The sequence below is a fragment of the Pseudomyrmex gracilis genome, unplaced genomic scaffold, assembly GCF_002006095.1.
Source record: "Pseudomyrmex gracilis isolate BER0280 unplaced genomic scaffold, ASM200609v1 scaffold_214, whole genome shotgun sequence".
In the NCBI taxonomy this organism is placed as follows: Eukaryota; Metazoa; Arthropoda; class Insecta; order Hymenoptera; family Formicidae; genus Pseudomyrmex; species Pseudomyrmex gracilis.
Genome location: NW_018020798.1, coordinates 22,822 through 43,476, shown reverse-complemented (window position 1 = coordinate 43,476; position 20,655 = coordinate 22,822). Strand labels below are relative to the sequence as shown.

Sequence of the window (20,655 nt, the reverse complement as noted above, 5' to 3'; positions counted from 1 at the left end):
GATTTCGTATCACTTTAATTTACTTAAACATATATATATATATATATATAAAAGTTCGTTTTCAAAGTTTGACAAAAATAAATCTTATCAAAAAAACATTTACATAAAAAGTTATTTAAAATAAACAGTATCTTTCATCCGTTAAAATATAATTCTTTTTTTGCGTTTGCATCGTATCTTCTTTAATACTTTGTTTTTAAATTACGATACGTAATTATATTGCATCAAGCAAAAGGGGAAAAACATTTTTATTAGTAAACGATAATTTTTTTATATTCATATAAAAAGAAAGGCCTTGGCTCCCGCTTTTGTAACATTCGCGCTCGCGTCTCGCAGTTTCTGCACAGATGTCGCTATATCTCAAGTTCGCTACTATTGGCTATAGAATAACGTCAGTCATCGAGTCGCGCTAAATGCGAAATCACACATATCATCTCACGTGTGCTCGAATCTTTTTTTTTTCACTCACTCCTGACGCAACATCTCTCGCATTTATTTTTAAGTAAAAAATACGAAAAGTGCGTAATATTGAGTTGCGCGAGAAAAGAAAACAAAAAAACAAAAGACAAAGTGCAGGGAGTGCAGCTAAAAACGAACAAACCTATCGTTATCAATTGAAGCTGCCCACGTGCAGCGTCCGTCGTTGAAATGCGCCTCGGTGATCTGGTCAACGCGAATCACACAATCGCTTCGTCATTATCATTTCAGTGCAAAACGTTCGCGCAAAAACGCTCACGCTTGACTCACGTGATTACTCGCGCGGAAGTCGCGAGGCGAAATAAAAACGAGCGACACAACGACGGACGGTGCGACATGACGCATATAATCGCGGTTTTGTCCGCGCTTCCTAGGTTATCTTACCACTTGCGATCGCGTTTGCCGAACCTGTGTGTTTCAGACGTATTGCCAGGTATCGACGTCTCACGTGCGCTCGTCGCAACGCACACGTGCCGCATAACACGCTTTTTTAATTACTCGATCACCCGCGTGTCACCGACACCCCTTTTATCGAAAAGCACGTGTCGACTTCCCACTTCTCACTGCGATCTCCCACCTTGTTTACGTGAGAACGCGCGCAGACGACGCACCCGAGCGGGAAATCTCGGATGAGTTCGAATCTTTTGGCGCGTAGAATCGAACGCGCGGCGAAACAACAAGAAACACAGTCATCGGCGATATTACCGCGAAAAAAAAAAAACTGGTTTTCTCCTATCTTATATAATTTGTACATAATTAAGAAATGCAATTAACACTGCGTTTACGCTAAATTACACATGCGATACTTGCTGCAAAATAATCATATGTAAAAAATAAAAAGTTATACGTAATCTTTTTATGTTGTCTTTTTTAAAGTACATGTATATATATATATATTTTTTTTTTTAACAAACAGGACAGGCGGACACCTTGACGAAACTCAACGCAGCGGAAATATTGGTGGCCGATTGCGATTTATTGATACCTTATGCGAACAAGTTGACGTCTGTCAAGTGGATACAGGCGACATGGGCGGGTTTGGACAATTTTATTCCCCACGTACAAGCAGCGCAAAGAAATTACATACTTACTCGTTTCTCGGACGAATCATTCGGTTTGGCCATGTCCGAATACGTTATAGCGCAGATTGTCAACTTCGAGCGTGATCAACGACGGCAGTACGAGAATCAAAAGCTTTCTGTATGGACGAACGATGGCAAAGTTACAAATCACAGACGCATACATGATCTGACTATAGGCATCTTGGGTCTGGGAACGATAGGAAAGTTCAGTATGTTGTAAATACAGTATGTTGTAAATATAACATCAGGAAAATAATTTCTCTTCTAAAAAAAATCATTTTTTTTCTCCTCATAGTCGCGCGAAACTTAAAAATATTCGGCACTACCGTCTGGGGCATGACACGCAGTGTTCCGAATGAGGAGTTACCTTATCTCGATGAGCACAGGACCGTGGAAAAATTGTCGGACATCTTGGAAAATTGTGATTATATAATTAACGTACTGCCGTCGACTCCGAACACAGTGGGGCTTTTGAATGGGAACGTCCTGCAGCGTTGCAAGGACAAGGATACCGTTTTCATCAACATAGGACGTGGTTCTGTTATTAGAGAATCAGATCTGATAAACGCGCTTGAGCAGAAATGGATCTCGGGTGCAATTTTAGACGTGTTCGAGGAAGAGCCGTTGCCAAAAGAAAGCAAATTATGGAGTTTTCCGCAAGTAAACGTCATTTGCCAAAATTATATGCCAAGTATACCGAACGATAAAATTGTGTCATTGAAACAAAACCATTAACATATGTTTCGCAGGTAACTATATCGCCACATGTTTCCGGTATATCGCGCACGGAAGACATTGCAAAGCTGTTTGCCACAAATTACGCTAAATACGTAAAAGGAGAAAATTTGCTGAACGTTTTCGATTTTGATAAAGGCTATTAATTGTTATACAAGATTGTGTTACAAATGTTATATAACATGTTAAAATACTACAATATATATGTATATATATACATGTGTGTGTGTGTCGAAAATTCAAGATTTATATATATTTTATATTGTAAATAAATATTTATAGTAAATAAAGATATACGTAGGTATATTTTATGTGATTTGGAAATAAATAATAAAACTTTTATATCCCAATTTGTTGTATACACTGTGCTTCTGATACTAAGAATTTATAAATTACTTTTTTATATAATACACTTATGTAATTAATGGATGGATTATAAAATAATTATTTATATACATTTATATATATTTCTTTACAATGTAAATGTAAATCATATTTTTAAATAAAAACATTACTTTTACTATAATAATTATACATATATATAACATATATACTCAAAAATTTAAATCAGTGAAGTCAAGGCAGTAAAAATTCTTATAAACAAAAACCAGCTGTTGCCGTTTATATATTATATATATATATATATATATGTATATGAACACTATATTTTTCAAATTTTTTATATTTAGTATTATGCACATGTAAAGATATATCAATATAAAATATACCAAAAAATATAGAAATCTATTTAGTGGGCCGTGTCTTCAGTAGGCCGTGGAGATGGTTTCAAACCACGGATACATAAATCATACACTACTTCCTCGATCTTTTTTACATCGTATTTGAGCGCGTCAAAACGTTTTCTTAACATATCGTTCTTTAAGTTTAGCAGTCGGAACCCAGCGTTCAGTTCGTTAACGAATCTTGCGATTTCTATGGGCCGATCGTAATCACCATTTGTGACACTATTTACAGCAAAACGGCTCTAAAAGAAACAGGTCATTATAAAACTATCTACGTGATAGAGCTATAGAAAATACATACCAATTCAGCCGACAGTTGGAGCAGACCCAATAAAAAATCTTCCAGATCTAAGTGGAAACCGTCCTCTCTATTATTTTTTACTGCAAAATATACAATAAATATGTTCTTACTTTTATTGTAAAAAGCACGATGTGATGCATAAAAATAAGTATTTTGTTATATCAGTACACACTTCCTAATATTTCTGCAACAGCCTCTTTGGTGACCAAAATCTTAACTTCTAAATATGTTACTAGAGCAGCTAGAAAGCACAACCTCTGAGTAACAAAACGCCACTGATCATTGTAGCGATAATATTGATTAGATGGCACCACTTGTGCTAAAGTTGCATATTGCGTTCTAACTTCACCAAATATTTCTCTTGCTTTTGTGCAATATTCCGCTACAGCTGTAAGTTGTAATAAAAAACACATACATATGTGGTCGTCACTTTAATTAACTACAGAATAATTCCTACATATGATATAAGCTTACAGATTGAGATCATATACAGATGTGTGAGATACGTACCTACATTCTCTTCTGCTGTGTCATACACTGTATTGTGAATATTTTGCAATATCATCACGATATCTCTGGCACTCTTCTCAATATTTTTTACAATGACACGAATTTGCTGCAAGAGAACGAATTTTATAAATTTTTTAATTTGACAAAAGTAATATAAAACAGTTTGAAGTAATATAAAATGCATTTTTGATCACTGAATTTTAGATATTTTAATAAATTTATATATATTCTGAGACGATAATAGAAAATAACATTCTGGCCTTGTGCATGCACACACAGATATACACCGTTGGAAGGGTCAGTGACACCTCATATGGTATGTATGTAAACACAAAATACTTTCTACAAAAGACACAGTTTAAAGATCAAATTGTTACTTCGCAAAAACCACCTGGATGCAAAATTCTGCGAATTTTATCGCAAATTGTTGATCTCACGGCAAATATTGACAAATCGAGATTTAAAAAATACGGACATCACTAGTCGATGATCGAAGAGCTGTGATTTAATCTAACCTAAAAAAAGAGCACGATTGTTTTCAAACAACACCGATACACACCTCGCGTATTTCTTGTTCATTGTTCAGATAATCTTGAAACGAATTGAAAATCTCTGTTATTCTAACAGCCATAATATCTTCCGTTCTTGTTTCCGGTTGCTGCAAAAAAAATATCTGCTACCTGCTGCTACTACAATTGTTTCGGCAATTTGTGTTGCGCTGTGTGTAAACTGCGCACGTTCAAATTTTACAGAAATCCACGTGATCGTTTGATCTCCGAAGCTGCGAAACAGTTGGCTCAATTTTTCACAGATGGCAGCGCCGTAACACTCAAGAGGTGAAAAACTTGCTCAAAACACTACAAACATTACTCGAAGCGAGCCACTCGATTTGTTCAGGTGAGTCGTTGGCAATCCATTATTTATAATTATTTTGGAAATAGACAAGATACAATAAGATACATATAAGTATAAGTTTTGTGTGTTAAAAACATTTTTGTTTATTTCTCTGTAAAAAAAACTCGCCGTGAACCTCCAAACAAGTCATATACTTGCAGTCGCGCTTGTTGCGCGCCAGCCATTTTAATAAATGTATAGAAGAATATTTGAATTAATTATTTAAAACAATGATACTCTTCAAAAACACATGGCTATTTCCTGACGATACACGTGATAACTTTAGACCGCTTTTTTACAAGCGTTAGCTATCTCTGTTGCTTCTTTCTGATCAAATAATATCCTAGCTCAAATTGATTTTATCTTCTTTTTTCTCTTCTGTTTTTTTATATTCGCCAAAGTAAAATTTTATATCAGTCTTCTTTATGTTTATCATTAACGCACGTACAACTAATTTAATTTCTTGATTTTTCAGTTGCGTATTAAATCCTCGCGCGCGCGCGCGCGCGTCTAGTGCGGCTTACGTAGGAAATTTCGAGTTCGAACGAAGAGGCTCCTCCTCGGCCGTTGCAAGAGCAAGCGTGTCCGTTGCAAGGTCTCGCGGCCGTTCAAGGTGTGTATAAATAGAAACCAGTAGGTCCTGCTGCTCTCCGTGCGCGAAGGAAGTCGAGGAAGGCGGCGACTCGGAATTCTGCATACACCACTGCCAGAGCGGCTTCAAGCACGCAGGTCGCAAAGAGGATGCGCACCCCGCCCAAAGAGGGAGAGAATCCGCGGGCACATGTCATTGATCCCGATACCGCCGCGCGGTCGAACCAGCAACCGCGCCAACATCTCGCGGCGCGCAGAGACTCGTTTTGCGAAAAAATCCTCGCGCGCCCACGTTCGCTCGAGCTCATCGCGCTCGAGTTGTTAGCATGACGTGAATCGCGAAGGGATCGCTGGCCTGTCGGGTATACCGATAATCGGAAGTATATCTGAAACATGACATTCTCGTCATTCGCAGGTAGAAAGAGAGAGAGAGAGAGAAAGAGAGAGAAAGATTCTCGTTTCTATCCGCAAACCGGTATAAATTTGATGAGCACCGAGATTTCCACGGATATTTTCTACATCTTCTCCGCGTATATTTGAAGATTATATGTGAATCAAAAATCAGAATCGAGAAGATTTATATATTTTTCTCTTTATGTTAAGAGTTTTTAATTTTCTGTCTCTCTCTTTCTCTCTCTCTCTCTCTCTCTCTCGGCTTGCATTCAGTTCGAACTAATAACCTCGACTAATAACAGCGTTTGTCTCGCTGCTCGCTTGATGGGTTTGCGGGATCTCGTTAAATTACCGTGTAATAACGCTCCCATTTCGCGGGTCGCGCTTTGTAACGATCAGACGATGAAGAAACGATGAAGAGGCGCTCGGCCTTGCGACGGCCTTCGCCGCTGCGAAGATCTCTCTCTCTCTTTCTCTCTCTCTCTCTCTCTCTTCCTTTGTACTATAGTTTATTTCTGATAATTTCAATGCTCGGATTTTCGTTGAATAAAAATATTCCTTTTCTTTTTTTTTTTAACTCAGATATAAACGTCGCTTCTCGCTCGACGAGTTTCGTATATGCAGTGCGAAGTAATGGCACCGATAACATTCGTGAAAGCTCTTGCGGTATCTTCTCGTTATGTAAAGCGGTCAACAGCCGCATACATATATATAAATGTACGCAAACGAAGCTTGTCGTGAAGGAGGAAGAGGAGAAGGAGGATGGAGGATGGAGATGATAGGACTGTTCAAGAATAAAGCCCCGTTAAGCTTCGCATTTCTCCTGAGACGCGAGAACGCGTCAAATCTCTATCCGATAAAATCCTTGACTTGCGCAGGTTGTCTCGTGATTGATATTTTTTTGGTTCACCATCGCGAGCAACGATATTCGCGCTCGTCCTCGCGCGTTGTACTCTCGCGCTATTTTTAGCAACGCCGATCTTATCTCAGCGAGAAAATAACGCGGGCGTTACATACGCGGACCCGGTCGACTCGCAAGGGGACTCTCTCTCTCTCTCCGTGTGTACAAGAGAGGGACCTCTCCTTCTCTCGTTTCTCTCCGTGATCCCAAGGCGTTCCCAGTTAACGACGGGGGACTCGCGGGCGATTCGCATGGCCGACACCTCGCGTGCTGCATGTATACGCACGCCAACAAAAAACGCGATATTCCCTGGAAAAGAGAAAATCCCGCACGAACGAGAAGTGACGTTTCCAGGGAACGAAATTCGCGTCGAGAAAAAGATTCTCTTCGGGAAGTTTTGCAACAGAATTTCGCTTTATATGTTTGTGCGCGAAGATTAATATTGATACGTGTGGATATAAAAACAAAAACGAGTTTGTCACTCGTCATTCTGACAATTATCGCGTTACGTAACTTTAAAGCGAGGAATAAAGAAAAATATATTGCCGAGAATTATTTCTTAAAATCATCGATTTTCATGTATTGATATCCGCGAAAGATTATAACATTCACGCGCGCGCGTAGCGAAGAACAAGAACTATAAATAAAAATTGTGATATCTTGTAATCACTTTCGCCTTCGTGTTACTTTCGAATCACGGAGAACCCGCGCAAAATATGCGAGTCGAGACGGAGAAACAATTTTGATGATTCAATGTTTGCGCTTCGAACAGGTTTCCGCAAATTAGCATGTGTGTAACATACCTACATAAGTTCTCCGAATGCAACATCCCCCGATGCCGTACATTCTATATGTATGTACTTTTTATTTTTTGTCCACATTAAGGAGATAAACATCGCGGGACAACATTAGAGATGCATTGCGTGCGTGTGTACAGGCGTAAAATTTGTTTATTCGATGAGTTAAATCGGCGAAATCCAGACCACGTTTACGTGCCCCGACTGCGGAGGCGAGATCCCTCCCTTCCTCCTTTTCCCGCGGCGCGCGCGTTCGTGAGCGGCAATGTGAACGACGCTTAACGAGCGAGCACGTTGCTCAACACACGCAAAATGTAGCGGTGTAAATGTCAGGGTCATCGGTATATATATATATATATATATACCAGACGAGTGTTGAATAAATATCATTTAAATGCCGCGACGGATTTACACTTAATTCGAATTAAAAATGGATAATTCTCTCGCGCGCCGATCGGATTGAAAGATTGCGAAAATATGTACGCGAAAGTGTACATCGGCGTGTGTGTTGCTTTTGCATCGCGCAATGTATCTGCGTCGCGATTCCCTCGAGAAACACGCGTACGCTACACACCCTTTTCAAGTTACAGGGTAAAACATTTGTACGGCACGTAAGCCATCTTTTATTGCACGTTCGTTCTTACTCTGATGTGAAACTCGAAACGCGAGTAAGAAATTGAAATAGTGAAGAAGAGATGAGAAGAGAAGAAAGGGAGAGAGAGAGAGAGAGAGGTACCACCGGAGTACACATGTACGCGGTCAAACGTGTAGGCTCATATTGGTGGCGCCGCGCGCCGAAAGAAACGCCCTCCGGGTATACTGTACCTTTTTACGTCACGGCTCGGGAATTTCCTAGCCGTGCCGATTGCTACGGCCTGTGCGAATCATAGGCGGTATACCGGTCGCCGACGTGATATCGGACCGTTAAGGGCGCGATCCACGTAGGAATCCGAGCCAATCGACTCGGGAACACGCGCGCTCGTTATATCGCGGTTGAAAAACCGCGTAATTTCGTATATATTACAAATTGCTAATTAAATTAAATAACTAATTAACCAACGAAGCTATTAGAACATTAATAATATATAATTGTAATTTTACAGTTATAACACGACGATTCCATTAAACAACCCTTCTCAAAGACAAGAGAAGAAGGATGCAAGAATTTTCTTCAGACATGTCCTATTGGCCGGACACGCCGGTATGTAATAGTTGCACAGTGCGCAACATCATGCGTCTCGGTCTTATACCGTCGAGGTCTATCCGCGCGCGTATAGTTACATAAAAGCTTAAGTATAGCGTGTAAACGTTCGGAGTGTGCAATTATGAATTTTATGCATCCCATTACGCGGGATTATACTTGAAACGTCGCGCTTGTCAGCGACGTGCATTAGTTTAACGGGCACCCCGTGTCCGCAACCATCGCGTCTTCCCCGCGAATTCCCCGCGCGCGTTACATCAGTTGAAGCTTAAGCAATTCGTTGCGAATGCAAAACGCGCCAACAACGATGAAGAGAGAGAGAGAGAGAGAGAGAAAGAGAGATACATCTCTCGAGAGCGAATAATAAAAATCGCCTGATGCATTATGGATGCTGCGCGCCTGATTGCCTTGCGCGAAAACCAACCTGACGTCGAGATCGTCAGCCACTTCTGCGTGATACGTGCATTAAGTGGTGCGATAAGTAAATCCTGTATAAAGAATCACTCTAGCGAGAGCGGTAACAACTGATATAAAAAAAAAACAAAACAAAAAAAAACACATAAAAAATATACATAAAACAGATAAAAATTATATTTGTTCAAATACTTGTGTATAATCTAGCTCTGATAATTTCAAAAATTAATTATGATCGATATCAATCGAATCGCGATTTTCATCGGGGAGAGAAAATGTGCACAAAGAAAATTAATTAATATTACAAAAATACTGTAACGCAAATTGTTGTTTGAAAAACGTTTCAATATTTTATAATTCGATCATCTTCAACCAACGAATTAATCAGATATTCAATTCGCGACGTACAACGGATTGATTTTATCTTTCGAAATAAAGAATTTTTTAACATTGAACGGATATATAATTTACAGAAACAATTTCTTGTTTAAATGTAATTGTCCGACGAGGTAAAACATCTTTATGACGTGTATACGCATATAATAAACGTTTTTCAAGCTGTCCGCCGCTTCGAGTCGACAACAGGCGGGGAGAAACATTGAACTTTGCTCTTTACTACCATTACAAGCGCGCTGTCGCTGGCGAGACGTTATTACGATCATTACTACTGTCGTTCTTTTTTTTTTTTTTTGCAATTCGAATTCCGTGAGAGAACTCCCTCGCGCGCGCACACGTTGCGTCGCGCTGCATGTTACATACGTGGTACAAACGCGGTTATATATATATATATATGTACATATATAATACGCGGTTATTCAACCTCGATTAGGATAAATTAAATCGCACGCAGGAATGCGCTCTCGCGGACATAGACGAACGGTTTTCCGCTCGAGCGAGGAGAAGAACTTTTGCATTTCGCGTTGCAAGACGCGCGAAACGAGCCGACCAAGGTCCGAGTCTTCCTCCAACAGGTCCGGTGATCCTCTCGACTCGCCGGACTAGTTAATAAATTATCGTAGTCCGCCATCTTCTATCCGCGTGGACTCCCGTTGTTCACAGCAATTGCAAAATGAACGCGCGATCTGGCGCGATCGAGAAACGAAGAAAAATATATGTATAATTAAAAAAAAAAAAAAAAAAAAAAAAAAAAAAAAAAAAAAAAAAGAACTAAACGCGCGCGGTCGTGCGTGCACCGAGTTCGTCCGACCGCACCGGTTGCCGGGCAAAAAAGGTGGAATCTCTCGAGACGCGCCGAAAACGCGTGCCACACCCGCGTACTTCCTCCTCTTGCGAGAAGGTCGCACTTATTTGCGCGGATTTCCAGCACGTGTGTGGGACTGCCTTAACCATAAATGGAGTACGGCCTTTGAACGGTGGATTTCTTTTTTACGACTTCGAGTCGCCGCCGCCACCGCCGCCGCCGCCGCCGCCGCCGTTGGGCATCTCAGGTGATATAAATAACATATTTAAACAGTGTTTCTCAAGGAGTTCCTGAATATTCAATACTTGCGCAAGCTCGCGAATGGCACAATATTGTCAATTGAACATATCGTTCGCGGAGCGAATCTGAGACGCTCTCTGTGATGAGATTTATTTTTTAAGGGCGCGTTCCAAACCAATTCCCATTTATGTGTAAATTACAAAACTCGTCGCTTTGTGCTCGCGTTGTATTTTAGAATTACGATCTCTCGTAAATTGCGCGCGTGTATGCGAAAGGTACGCGCACCATCTTTTTTAAGCGCGCCCCTAACAAGATCTGCATCCTGTAGATGAGCAAAACGCATCGCGAATTATAGTCCGACCGTAAGTGGGTCTTTCGCGGGGGGACTTTCGGGGAGTTTCGTCTCGATCGCGTGCCCGCGACGACGTGAATGACGTGAGGTACACGTGCATCGTCAACCATATATCCTTATGGCGGTATCCCGAACTGGTGAGAGAAGCGTTCGTTCGTGTGCGACCTTCAAACCGGAGACCGTGTCGATGAAAGATACACCGTAAATGAGAACGCGATCCGGCTCTCTATAGGGTGACAAATACAAAACTAAAAAAATCGATACATCCATACGAGAGACGTTATAATTACGCGACGAGAAAAAAAAAAGTTGAAGAGGCACGGCTCCGCGTGTAAATAACTCAAGCGATTAATAACAAGTGCCGCCACTTGTTTTGTGACGCCATTGAGAAAACCGGAATGAGAGACGCGCAAACAGCGCAATCTTTGCTTCCTTATTTTTGCATTATTTGCGAAAAGTCGAGAACGAAGATCTCTTTTGAAAAGCGAGAAAGAAAGAATGAGAGCGAGGAGGATAGAAGGAACGAAGTTTTGTAGACAATGCGTGTGTTGATTGTGTATTATTTGCATAAATTACGCACGCGAGAAGATAGCGTGTGTGCATGTGTGTGTGTGTGTGTGTATGTGTGTGTGTACAGTAGAATAAATTACAGATTGAACGTCACACACAAAGTATAGACGTTTATCTTGCACAACCAGAGCATTAAGTTTTTTTTTTTTTCTAAACGATAATACGGTATATCAAGCGCGAAAATCAGCTGGAGAGTATCCCGCAGATCTCTTCGTACTCGGGACATAATGGAGTGTTAAAGTTTTACCGAGAGAGGATCGGTATATATACATGTATTCCGCCGTGCGATAATCTACCTGTTGAAAAGAAACGACCGCCGCCTGGTGCATTAAAGTCACTCTCGTCACTCCGCGTTTCTTGTGTTCATATCCGTCCTCTCTCACGACGTCGCGATAGCGCGAACAATTTGTAAGGAAAAAGAGCTGCGGTTACGCATGGAGTTATTCCGCTTCGCACGGCTCCCTTCCCGCTCACGCGCGCGCGTGTGTGTGTGCGTGCGTGTGTGTGTGCGTGCGTGTGTGTGCGTGCGTGCGTGCGATTCGATTAATTCCCCGCGAAGAGAAGTCGGCCAAAAGCGGCCGAAAGCCACGAAGAGAGCCTGATCTCTCTTCGAGTCCTCACACAGCGTGACGGGAAGGGAAGGAGGGAGAAGGAAAGCAAGGTGTGTGCAAGCAGAAGAGAAAGAGAAGGAGACCGGCTCTTACGGGTCGAGGTGTATACGACCACCTCTTCCTCCTTCTACTCCTTCTACTTCTTATACTTCTTCTTGTTCCCTCCACGGACACACGGCTCGCCGTCGAAAGAGATGCTGCTCTCTCACGTGGCTAACGCACATACATACATACATACATATATACATACATACATACATTATTATCGCGGGCGAACGAGCGAGCGAGCGAGCGAGCGAGCGAACGCAACTTTAGCCTCCCGCGGTTGTTAGTCGGTCCGCCGGTTAGTGGGTGCTCGTTCGCGCGACTCGCCGCGCCGGTGGGCGCGCATACCTTGCGTGTCCCGGAGTCGTCCTCGTCATCGTCGGAGCATTCCGCTTATTCCGCTCCAATCCGCCGCCACGTATCACAGGCAGGACACCCTCGCGCGTCACGCGCCGTGTTTTCTCACGTTCCGCCCTCGCGCGTCCTATGCGCCTTCGCCTGAGCCACGTGACAGTTCGAGAAGCGTATGTGGTGCGCGCAATTTTCTCAATCATTGTGTGATCTTTCTCTCTCTCTCTCTCTCTCTCACGAGAGCAACGAGTGAAGGGTAACGCCGCGGTGAAATTTTATTTAAATTGTCGAAAAGAGAAAGAGAGCAATTTAAATAAATTCCGTGTAAGATCGAAAAAAAGCAATTAAGGACACGAGAGACAGCGAGATCGCGTCTCTCTCCCTCTCGTCCGCTCGTCCGTCGAAGATCCGTCACGACGGTTCCGCAAGGACGTCTCGCGGGACCATCGCGCCGCGGTGGGGATTGATCGCGACGTACCTCGCGGGCTCGATCGGCACGTAATCACACACACCGACGATATCGCGTTGTCGAGTGCAACGTTTTTTTCCCGCGTCCGTTTCTCCGTCATCGTCGTCGAGTGCTGCGTTTTATCTTCCGTCGTGAAAAAAAAATAGTGGCGAAAATACACAGTGAAGTTTTTTTTCGTAATAAATATAAGAAAATTAACATATACACGTATAGAGTTTCTTTTCCTCTTCTCTCGCGCCTGTTACTTGCGCCACAGGAGAAAGTAAAAGACGTATTAAACGCGCGCCCCGTGCTTCCGGTTTGCGTAATTGTGCCACGATCGCCGATACCGAAGACGAGAGCATATATCGAGAGAGAGATGCTACACGTGCGGGCATTGATGTCTCCTCGGCGAGCCTCCGGCGAGTTGTACATCAATAAAACGCGCTGGCGCCCCGCTCGGTTTTCTTGATTCCGACTCTAGTTTTTTTTTCACCACGGTGCGTTTTTTTTTTTACAAATAAACGCACTGTGTGTGTGTGTGTGCGTGCGTGCGTGCGCACAGGAGATTGCAAAACATGTGGACGTCGGTGATTTTTGCAATCGCACCGCGAACGCAACACAATAAAAGTAAAAACCGCAGAATCCCGATAACGAGTGAAATCGCAAGCGCGCGGTCTATTTCGTCATTTATTGTGTGTGTTGTTCGCTTGAAAAATAATAATTATACACGATCGCCAAGATTCTGGGAATATAATAATTTGTGTCGCTCGCGCGCGCGCGCGCGCGCCATGTGTGTTCCATATCTCGTTTCGAGAGGAACGGGACAAGATACTCCGGTTTCATTTTACGACTCTGGCCGGTCATACTTTTTCTTTTTTGTTTTTTGTTTTTTTTTTTTTTTTTTGAGTGAAATTTATTGCAGGTAGGTTTCGAAGCGCGTACACATGTACGAAACACCTTTTTCTCTCTCGCTTCCAAGAATTGCAAAATCACAAATCCGGACTTTCCGTCCGGCGAGACAATCGCGCGAGAGAAGTTCTCGTCTCGAAGAGAAGAGACCTTGGACGCGCTTGTAACCGAGGATACGTTTATATAACGGCGACAGCTTTCGAAAGTGCGAGGAAGAATTTTTCAAAAAAAAAAACAAGTAATGTACAATAATATTTTCGAAGAGGAAAAAGAAATGCGGAAATAACAAAATGCAACATCGCACAAATGTACTTTGTGATAATTAACGCGCGAGCGTTTGCTTACCATTTCATTCGCTATACTATTTAATGTGTTCTACAAATTTGTTGCGCGTACTCTTTTTGTTTCGGTGCACTTTGCAATCCCAGAAAGATGCCGAAAGATGAAGATAGAAGGACGGAGAAAAGAGGAGAGGCCGCGGCGCGCGCGCGCTTGGCGATTTGAATACCAAATCGCCGTTTCTTGTGCAATTCTCTCCCGCCAGTGTTTCTCTCTCTCTCTCTCTCTCTCTCTTTTTTTCTTCTCTTTTCGTATTCCGTCCCGGGGATCCCTACGGCGTTTCCAAGTCTACCTGCGTGCCTCGCGTATTTTTAGGCGTGACACGCTTTCTTTGTGCCCCGGTCAGGCCAGACTACCACCACAAAAATAACTCCGCACAAAAAACACACAGGGCACTTTTAAAGCGACGTCTTTTTATCTCCTTACTCTCTTTTTTCTCTTTACACATTTTTATTAAACTCCTTGTACGTAAGGTCTTCGATGTATTTTGTCACACTTTCTCATGCGTAATCACTTCTTCGAGCAGCGACACGTAAGACATAGTTACTTTGCGAAACATTTATACAAAACCAGTTTTCAAAAATAATCTCATATAATAATCTCTTATGTAAGGGAAAAAAAGTTTTTCGACCTTGATTTTATATCAAGTTATCTGATTATATCACTTTTGTTATCTTGTTATCAAGGTTATTCTTGACGTATGTGCATAAGTTTATAATTTGAATGTTCGAGACAAGACGAGAGAATGTATAATGAATGTTCACACACAAGACGCGCGCGGGAGTTTTCTCTCTTGTAAATAAAATATATTTTCTCTAAACGTCTTTAAATAAACGATAACAATAACGCGTTTTAATAATAATCAAGATAAAAAAAATCTAGAGAACCTGGTTGTTAAATTTAATTAAGATCATCGCTATAATTGGTCAAACGTCATTTCGATGAGTCAAAAACAACGTCATAGCCACATCGTCAAGATTATCGCAGACGATGACTAAAAATTGTGAGAAAGGAGCTGCAAGATAAAAAAAAGACGGACCGGATGAAGAATAAGAAAACAAAAAAAAACCAAAAGAAAAACAAAAAAAGACACACAAAAAATTAGTAGAAAGAGAACCGAGTAACTTGGTTTAGCCTCTCCTAGGCTTTGTCTGTATAGGAGGACAGAGACATAGCCTAGAATAGGTTAGGTCAGGACTCGTTCGACATGGATCATCGTGGATCATATTATCTGCGGCACACACCGGTCGCGCGGAGGAAATGGAGAAACGGGGCACGTACAAAGGTCAAGCTCAAGGTCAGTAGTAGTAAATGAAGACAATCTAAACAACGTTCCGTTCCCGATCCCAACTTTATCAGAAATTGTGTAATACATGTTAGTATAAATTAATTAGCGTTATCTGTCGTTCTTTGTATACCTAGATAAAAGTAAGATAAAGGTACGTTGTTATCGTCCTTCAGAGACAAAACCAACTAATCTCTTATTGACTTGACCGACAATCGGTCGATAAAGTAGTTTCCTATACATTGCCGAAACATTACAAAAGTTTAGAACCTTTTTACGTTAGACGACGTTTTTATTGCGGCAATATGCAAGTTTTTTTTTTTTTGTGCGCGCGCCAAATCAGCTGATGTAATCCGTCTTGCATCGCACAAATTAAGAACGTAGATTTGTGCGATAAAAGTTGCACGTTGCCGCAATGAACGTGCGTCGCAGAGCGTATATAAAAAGGCCCTTACAAATTGAATTAAAAACATTCAAGTTTTGTGCAAAACACATTTTTATGTAAAATATCAGTACCTAAGTAATTAACTTTTGGATTTACCCTTTCCTACGCAAATTATTTTATTAACACACAATCTGATGTTTCGTATATATAAAAAAAAAAAAAAAAAAAAAACGTAGTGTCTCAAGTGAGAACGGGATTTAGAAAGACCATGTCGAAAGAAATTTCGACACGTGGGATCACTTTGGACATCGGATTTACATCAAGGGGAGAACACAGAATAGACGTCTAGTTTAGATTCAATAAAATTCTCATTTATACGCTATACGTACACTTCGCAGCTTAGCCGTAATAAATTTCCGTCACACGCATCGTGACTTTCACTGTATATATAAGAAAATTATACGTCGAGATCATCAAAATGTGTAAACGGACTCCCGAAGCCTGTTCTCAATCGCCGTCTGCTTTGAACTCGAGAAAACGAAAGAATTTGAAATGTGTTCGCGTGTATCTGTCTCTATTCGCCGATTTCGCAATATCCGCGTGTATTATTAAACAATGTTCAAAGAGCAAAATATAGTAAAAAAAAAAAAAAAAAAAAAAAAATAATTGCTATAATGTATTTCATAGACTCGAATCATAAGGGCATAAAAACGTATTTATAGCTTCAAAAGTACAAGGTGCAAAGATATCCAATGTCATTCAGCCTCGCCATATTGCTCGCCTGTACAACTGCACTCTCGTCCGTCGATCTGATTAGAAGTTTCTTTTTTTTTATATATATACATATTTCGCTCAAAGAACATATAGAATATTTGTTTTTTTTTTTCACGAGCGCTGTGTTTCTTTGACCAACGAAATAATCGCTTGAAGGGGGGAATACCGTTTAGTAATAAATCTTAATTTCGTTTTTCGTCTCTTCTATATACGCACGCTGAGCAAATTGATGATTTGTATATCGATGGCGACATTTGCGTGGCTAAATATTACTTGATGGTAATCGCGAAATTACGCTAGATAAAAACTATGTACAAATGAGTTTATAAACTAAAGAGATATATAACCGTAAATATAGAACAATATATATATATATGTACCGCATTAAAAGAATCAACTCGATCTAATCGCTGTAGGTGATATAAATAAATAAATCGTTGCATCTTTTTACATGATAAGCGCTGTATAGGATGCGATGACAGGATGAGTTTTTTTTGCGCAAGAAATCATTTCTTTTTCGGTTATATCGCACACCTGTCCCACCGCATCCTGTATAGGCACAAAATTACGATCGAGATGTATGTTCGAAGATATATTCTCTCAAATTAATTATTTAAAATAAAAATTCAATTTGAGTCATTGCATACGTACAATAAAAATAAACACAATAAGCTGCTTTTTAATAGCATGTTTTAACAGCATGAACATTTGGTGCGAAGAATGCAATGTCACTTGCATCGAGAAAACTTACACTTAAAATCCAAGTTTTAAGTGCAATAAAAATTTTAACGAACTGCGCACGTAAGAAATGTGATCTCGTTCCAAATAAAAATAAAAATTAAAAAAATGAAAATAATTCCAAGAAGTAAAATGTGAAACCGCGAGAGAGAAATTTTTTTCCTATCCTACGATTTTTACGAATTTATATTTATATAATAACAAAGTAAGAATAACATTTAAGACGTATTCTTTGTATATTATTTAACATAAATCTTTCTTGAGATATGATTGTGTTTCTGACTGATAGTGTCGTAACATATACATTTGTATATTGCTGTGTAAAACTTCCGTCACATTCGTCAAAATTAATTATACAAATTTTGCAATTAATTTCTCAAATGGTTGTAAAAATTTCGTATTAACAACTTAGAGACCGATAATTCACTTAACGTACGTGTATGTGTGTCGAGTTCTCGGACAAATATATTATACATACCACATATATATATATATTTTTGTAACATGAATCTACATACACACACACATATTTAAGTTTATGCGTATCAACAAGGTCAGCGTTAATATTAATGTGCAGTTAAATGAAATATCGGTCTTGAAAAATATGTCATTTTTTCACTTGTACATTTCTTACAATCTCACGTAAAAATCTTGTTTCAAAATATCGTTTCCGTTATCACAAGGATCAAAAGCCTAGTCAAAAAATGTACGACCAGATTTGTGTAAATATTCTATAAAGAAGAAATAAAATATATATATTTTACATCCCCCGTCCCTGCGTCATTATGTGTGTGTATACACGTGTGTCTGTGTTTGTGATCGTCGATTACATAAAAGACCTTAACTTAATTAACAAATAGTTTTAGTTTTAACAAGGAGCAGTCTCACTGTGGCACGGCGATTATCAATTGATCATTAAGTAAATACAGATACAGTGTTGTGTTGTAATTCGCGTGAATCCTTTCGGATTTACAAAATAAAGAGGCGTAATTGACCATACGAATGTGCGGAAAACTACGTGAAACGTATTTCCCAGACAGAGTCACACATCGAGTACTCGCTGATATGCGCGTACGGTAATCGGATTGTGTGTGTTTCGTCTCATAGTTGTAATTTAATCAGTTGATAATCTCGTGGTTTAAAAATAAAAATTACATACGCGCTATATATCGGTATTGAACGCAATTCGCCTAAAAGAAACGTAAGTTCAGGACACAGTAACCTTGACAGAAATCCTATACTCGATCAGTCTACTTTGTTCATCTTGCACAATCGACTTTACGTATCTTCCTACGTGTCTTTTTTTTTTATTTTATTTTATTTTGTTTCTTAGTCAATAAATCCGACTAAGACCTACGAATCTAGAGTGCTTGTTCATAAATATGATATGTCGAGTAAAATATAATATATTGTATATTATGTATATATCTACGCGGGTGATGGAGATATAAACTTGAATGTTGTAGTAGAATAATAATTATTAATTATACGTGAAGAGCGCTGGCGTGAGGTGTCGGCGTCGATGTTGCACCTCAAAANAAAAAAAAAAAANNAAAAANNAAAAAANNAAAAAAAAAAAAAANAAANTATAAACAGCATTATTACACTTTGTTTAAAATTCCAGTATTCAAAAAGAGGATCTGGCGTCACATGGTCCCAACGATGAGGTTTCATGAACGTGCTTTTAACTTCGAATCCCAATCTTTGTCCGAATGTATCTCTGTGTGCAATAGCGATACCGACAAAACTCGCTCCAAAGTTTAATGACGAACTGTGTGTTTTATCTTTCCCAAGCAGAAACGAAGGATTTTCGTTAGAGTTCTCATCGAAACTAAATGAAATCGATTTTTCAAGCGATTATTGGGAATGTGTGCATTCACGTGTCGGCCAATTCTAAAGTTTTCTTTCGTTTCTACTTCTTTCTCCTTCCTTTTCAACGAGACGTAAAGTCTCGATAATTAATTTGTTATATATATATATATCGATCGTTAACAGTCTGATATAAAAAAAGTTCACTCCTACCGTTATAGGACGAAACGTTTTATCTCGTTAAGTCTGCCGACAATAGATCTTCGCTGTCCTGTCTTAAACTTCTTGAAGAGACTCGACAAAGTGTGTTTACCGAGTCCTGCGATTATCGCTCATCGAATTTTCTCGTTTTCTTATTGCCTAGAAATACGTTGCTTCTCCCTTTCTTTCAAGGAACTCGTTTTTTGTTTTTTTTTTTTTTAAATGTTCTTTCAGTTTGCCCGTTGTCACCCGTTGTCTCTCTCATTCATCGACAATAAAACTTTAGCAAAGTTTTCCCCAAGTGTTGTGGATTGACAGATATTACATTTTGCGTGTTTATATATATATATATATTTTATAGTCAAGACAAGTATAATATTGTTTCTTGTAGAAAATAATTCTACGTTTTAATGTGTGTATATGCATATATATAATATACGTGTGGCTGGAAAATCAGACGCACGTTCATAATTGATCGTATTGTAAGCTTAGAGACAATTAAAACGTTGACTAGAGGCGATAATCTCTTATATTTTTTTTTTTATTTTTTTTTATTTTACGCTATAAAGCTGAATCTTTTCTCTATTTTTTTTTTCTGTTCAAAAGTCTTCATCTAGGAATTAAGATTTCATGCGGCAGCGTTTACACGTATAACGCCTCTCTCTCTCTCTCTCTTTCTCTTTCTTTCTCCCTCATTTATCGAATTAGCAAAAACGTCTAGTTAGTAGATCTAATGCGCGCTAATAAGTCGGTAAAAAGCGGAAGTACTGATAATACAAATTGCTCGGTCATTTCCCGTTTACAGGAATGTTTTTCGCGTGTAAAGCGACTTGATCGTACTTTTCTTCTCGCGAGGTGCGTTCCCTCGCGAGGGCGTAGATGATATGTTGTACATACAGATTGTCGTAATCTGTGTGCAGTGGATATTCATCATATAACGTAACGTGATCACGCTAGAAACCAATATCCGTACCTTCCGCAAATTATATTCAGAATATATCGAAAGTCTTCGTCTCATGCACTGATATTTTATTTAATCTACCGATCAAAAGTAAATAACAGCTATATGCGTATTCTATGAGCGTTTTGTTTCTCGAATAATACTCTTGTTGTGTTATATATCAAACTGCACTGCCGATATATTTTTCTCTAATTAAAATTTTCTTAATGTGTATATATATATATATAAGATATATTATTACAGATGACATCGTCTATTAAAATTGACACGTTTTCTGGCGTACGCCTTATTAAAATAGTCGCATATATACGCGTACTCTTTGATCAATATTCGCGTAAACAACGCTTCCATATAATATTGAAGATAAAACAGTGAAATAATTATGTAATTCTTC

General features: G+C 39.6%; 2 protein-coding genes across 2 annotated transcripts; one reads left to right on the top strand and one right to left on the bottom strand.

Annotated features, from left to right (window-relative positions):
• Positions 1–512: 512 nt before the first annotated feature.
• LOC109858602 (glyoxylate/hydroxypyruvate reductase A-like) lies at positions 513–2,522 on the top strand. Its single transcript, XM_020436030.1, has 4 exons — positions 513–910; positions 1,394–1,768; positions 1,855–2,219; positions 2,309–2,522. Exons 1-4 carry the CDS (start codon positions 649–651, stop codon positions 2,438–2,440), a joined length of 1,134 nt encoding a protein of 377 aa, XP_020291619.1. The 5' UTR covers positions 513–648; the 3' UTR covers positions 2,441–2,522.
• A 333-nt stretch (positions 2,523–2,855) lies between these two features.
• On the bottom strand, positions 2,856–5,209 carry LOC109858601 (translin). The gene is made up of 5 exons (XM_020436028.1): positions 4,408–5,209; positions 3,849–3,954; positions 3,511–3,726; positions 3,339–3,418; positions 2,856–3,279 (listed from the first exon to the last, which is right to left on the bottom strand). The coding sequence occupies exons 1-5, from the start codon at positions 4,477–4,479 to the stop codon at positions 3,043–3,045; spliced, it is 711 nt and encodes a 236-aa protein (XP_020291617.1). The 5' UTR covers positions 4,480–5,209; the 3' UTR covers positions 2,856–3,042.
• Positions 5,210–20,655: the final 15,446 nt, after the last annotated feature.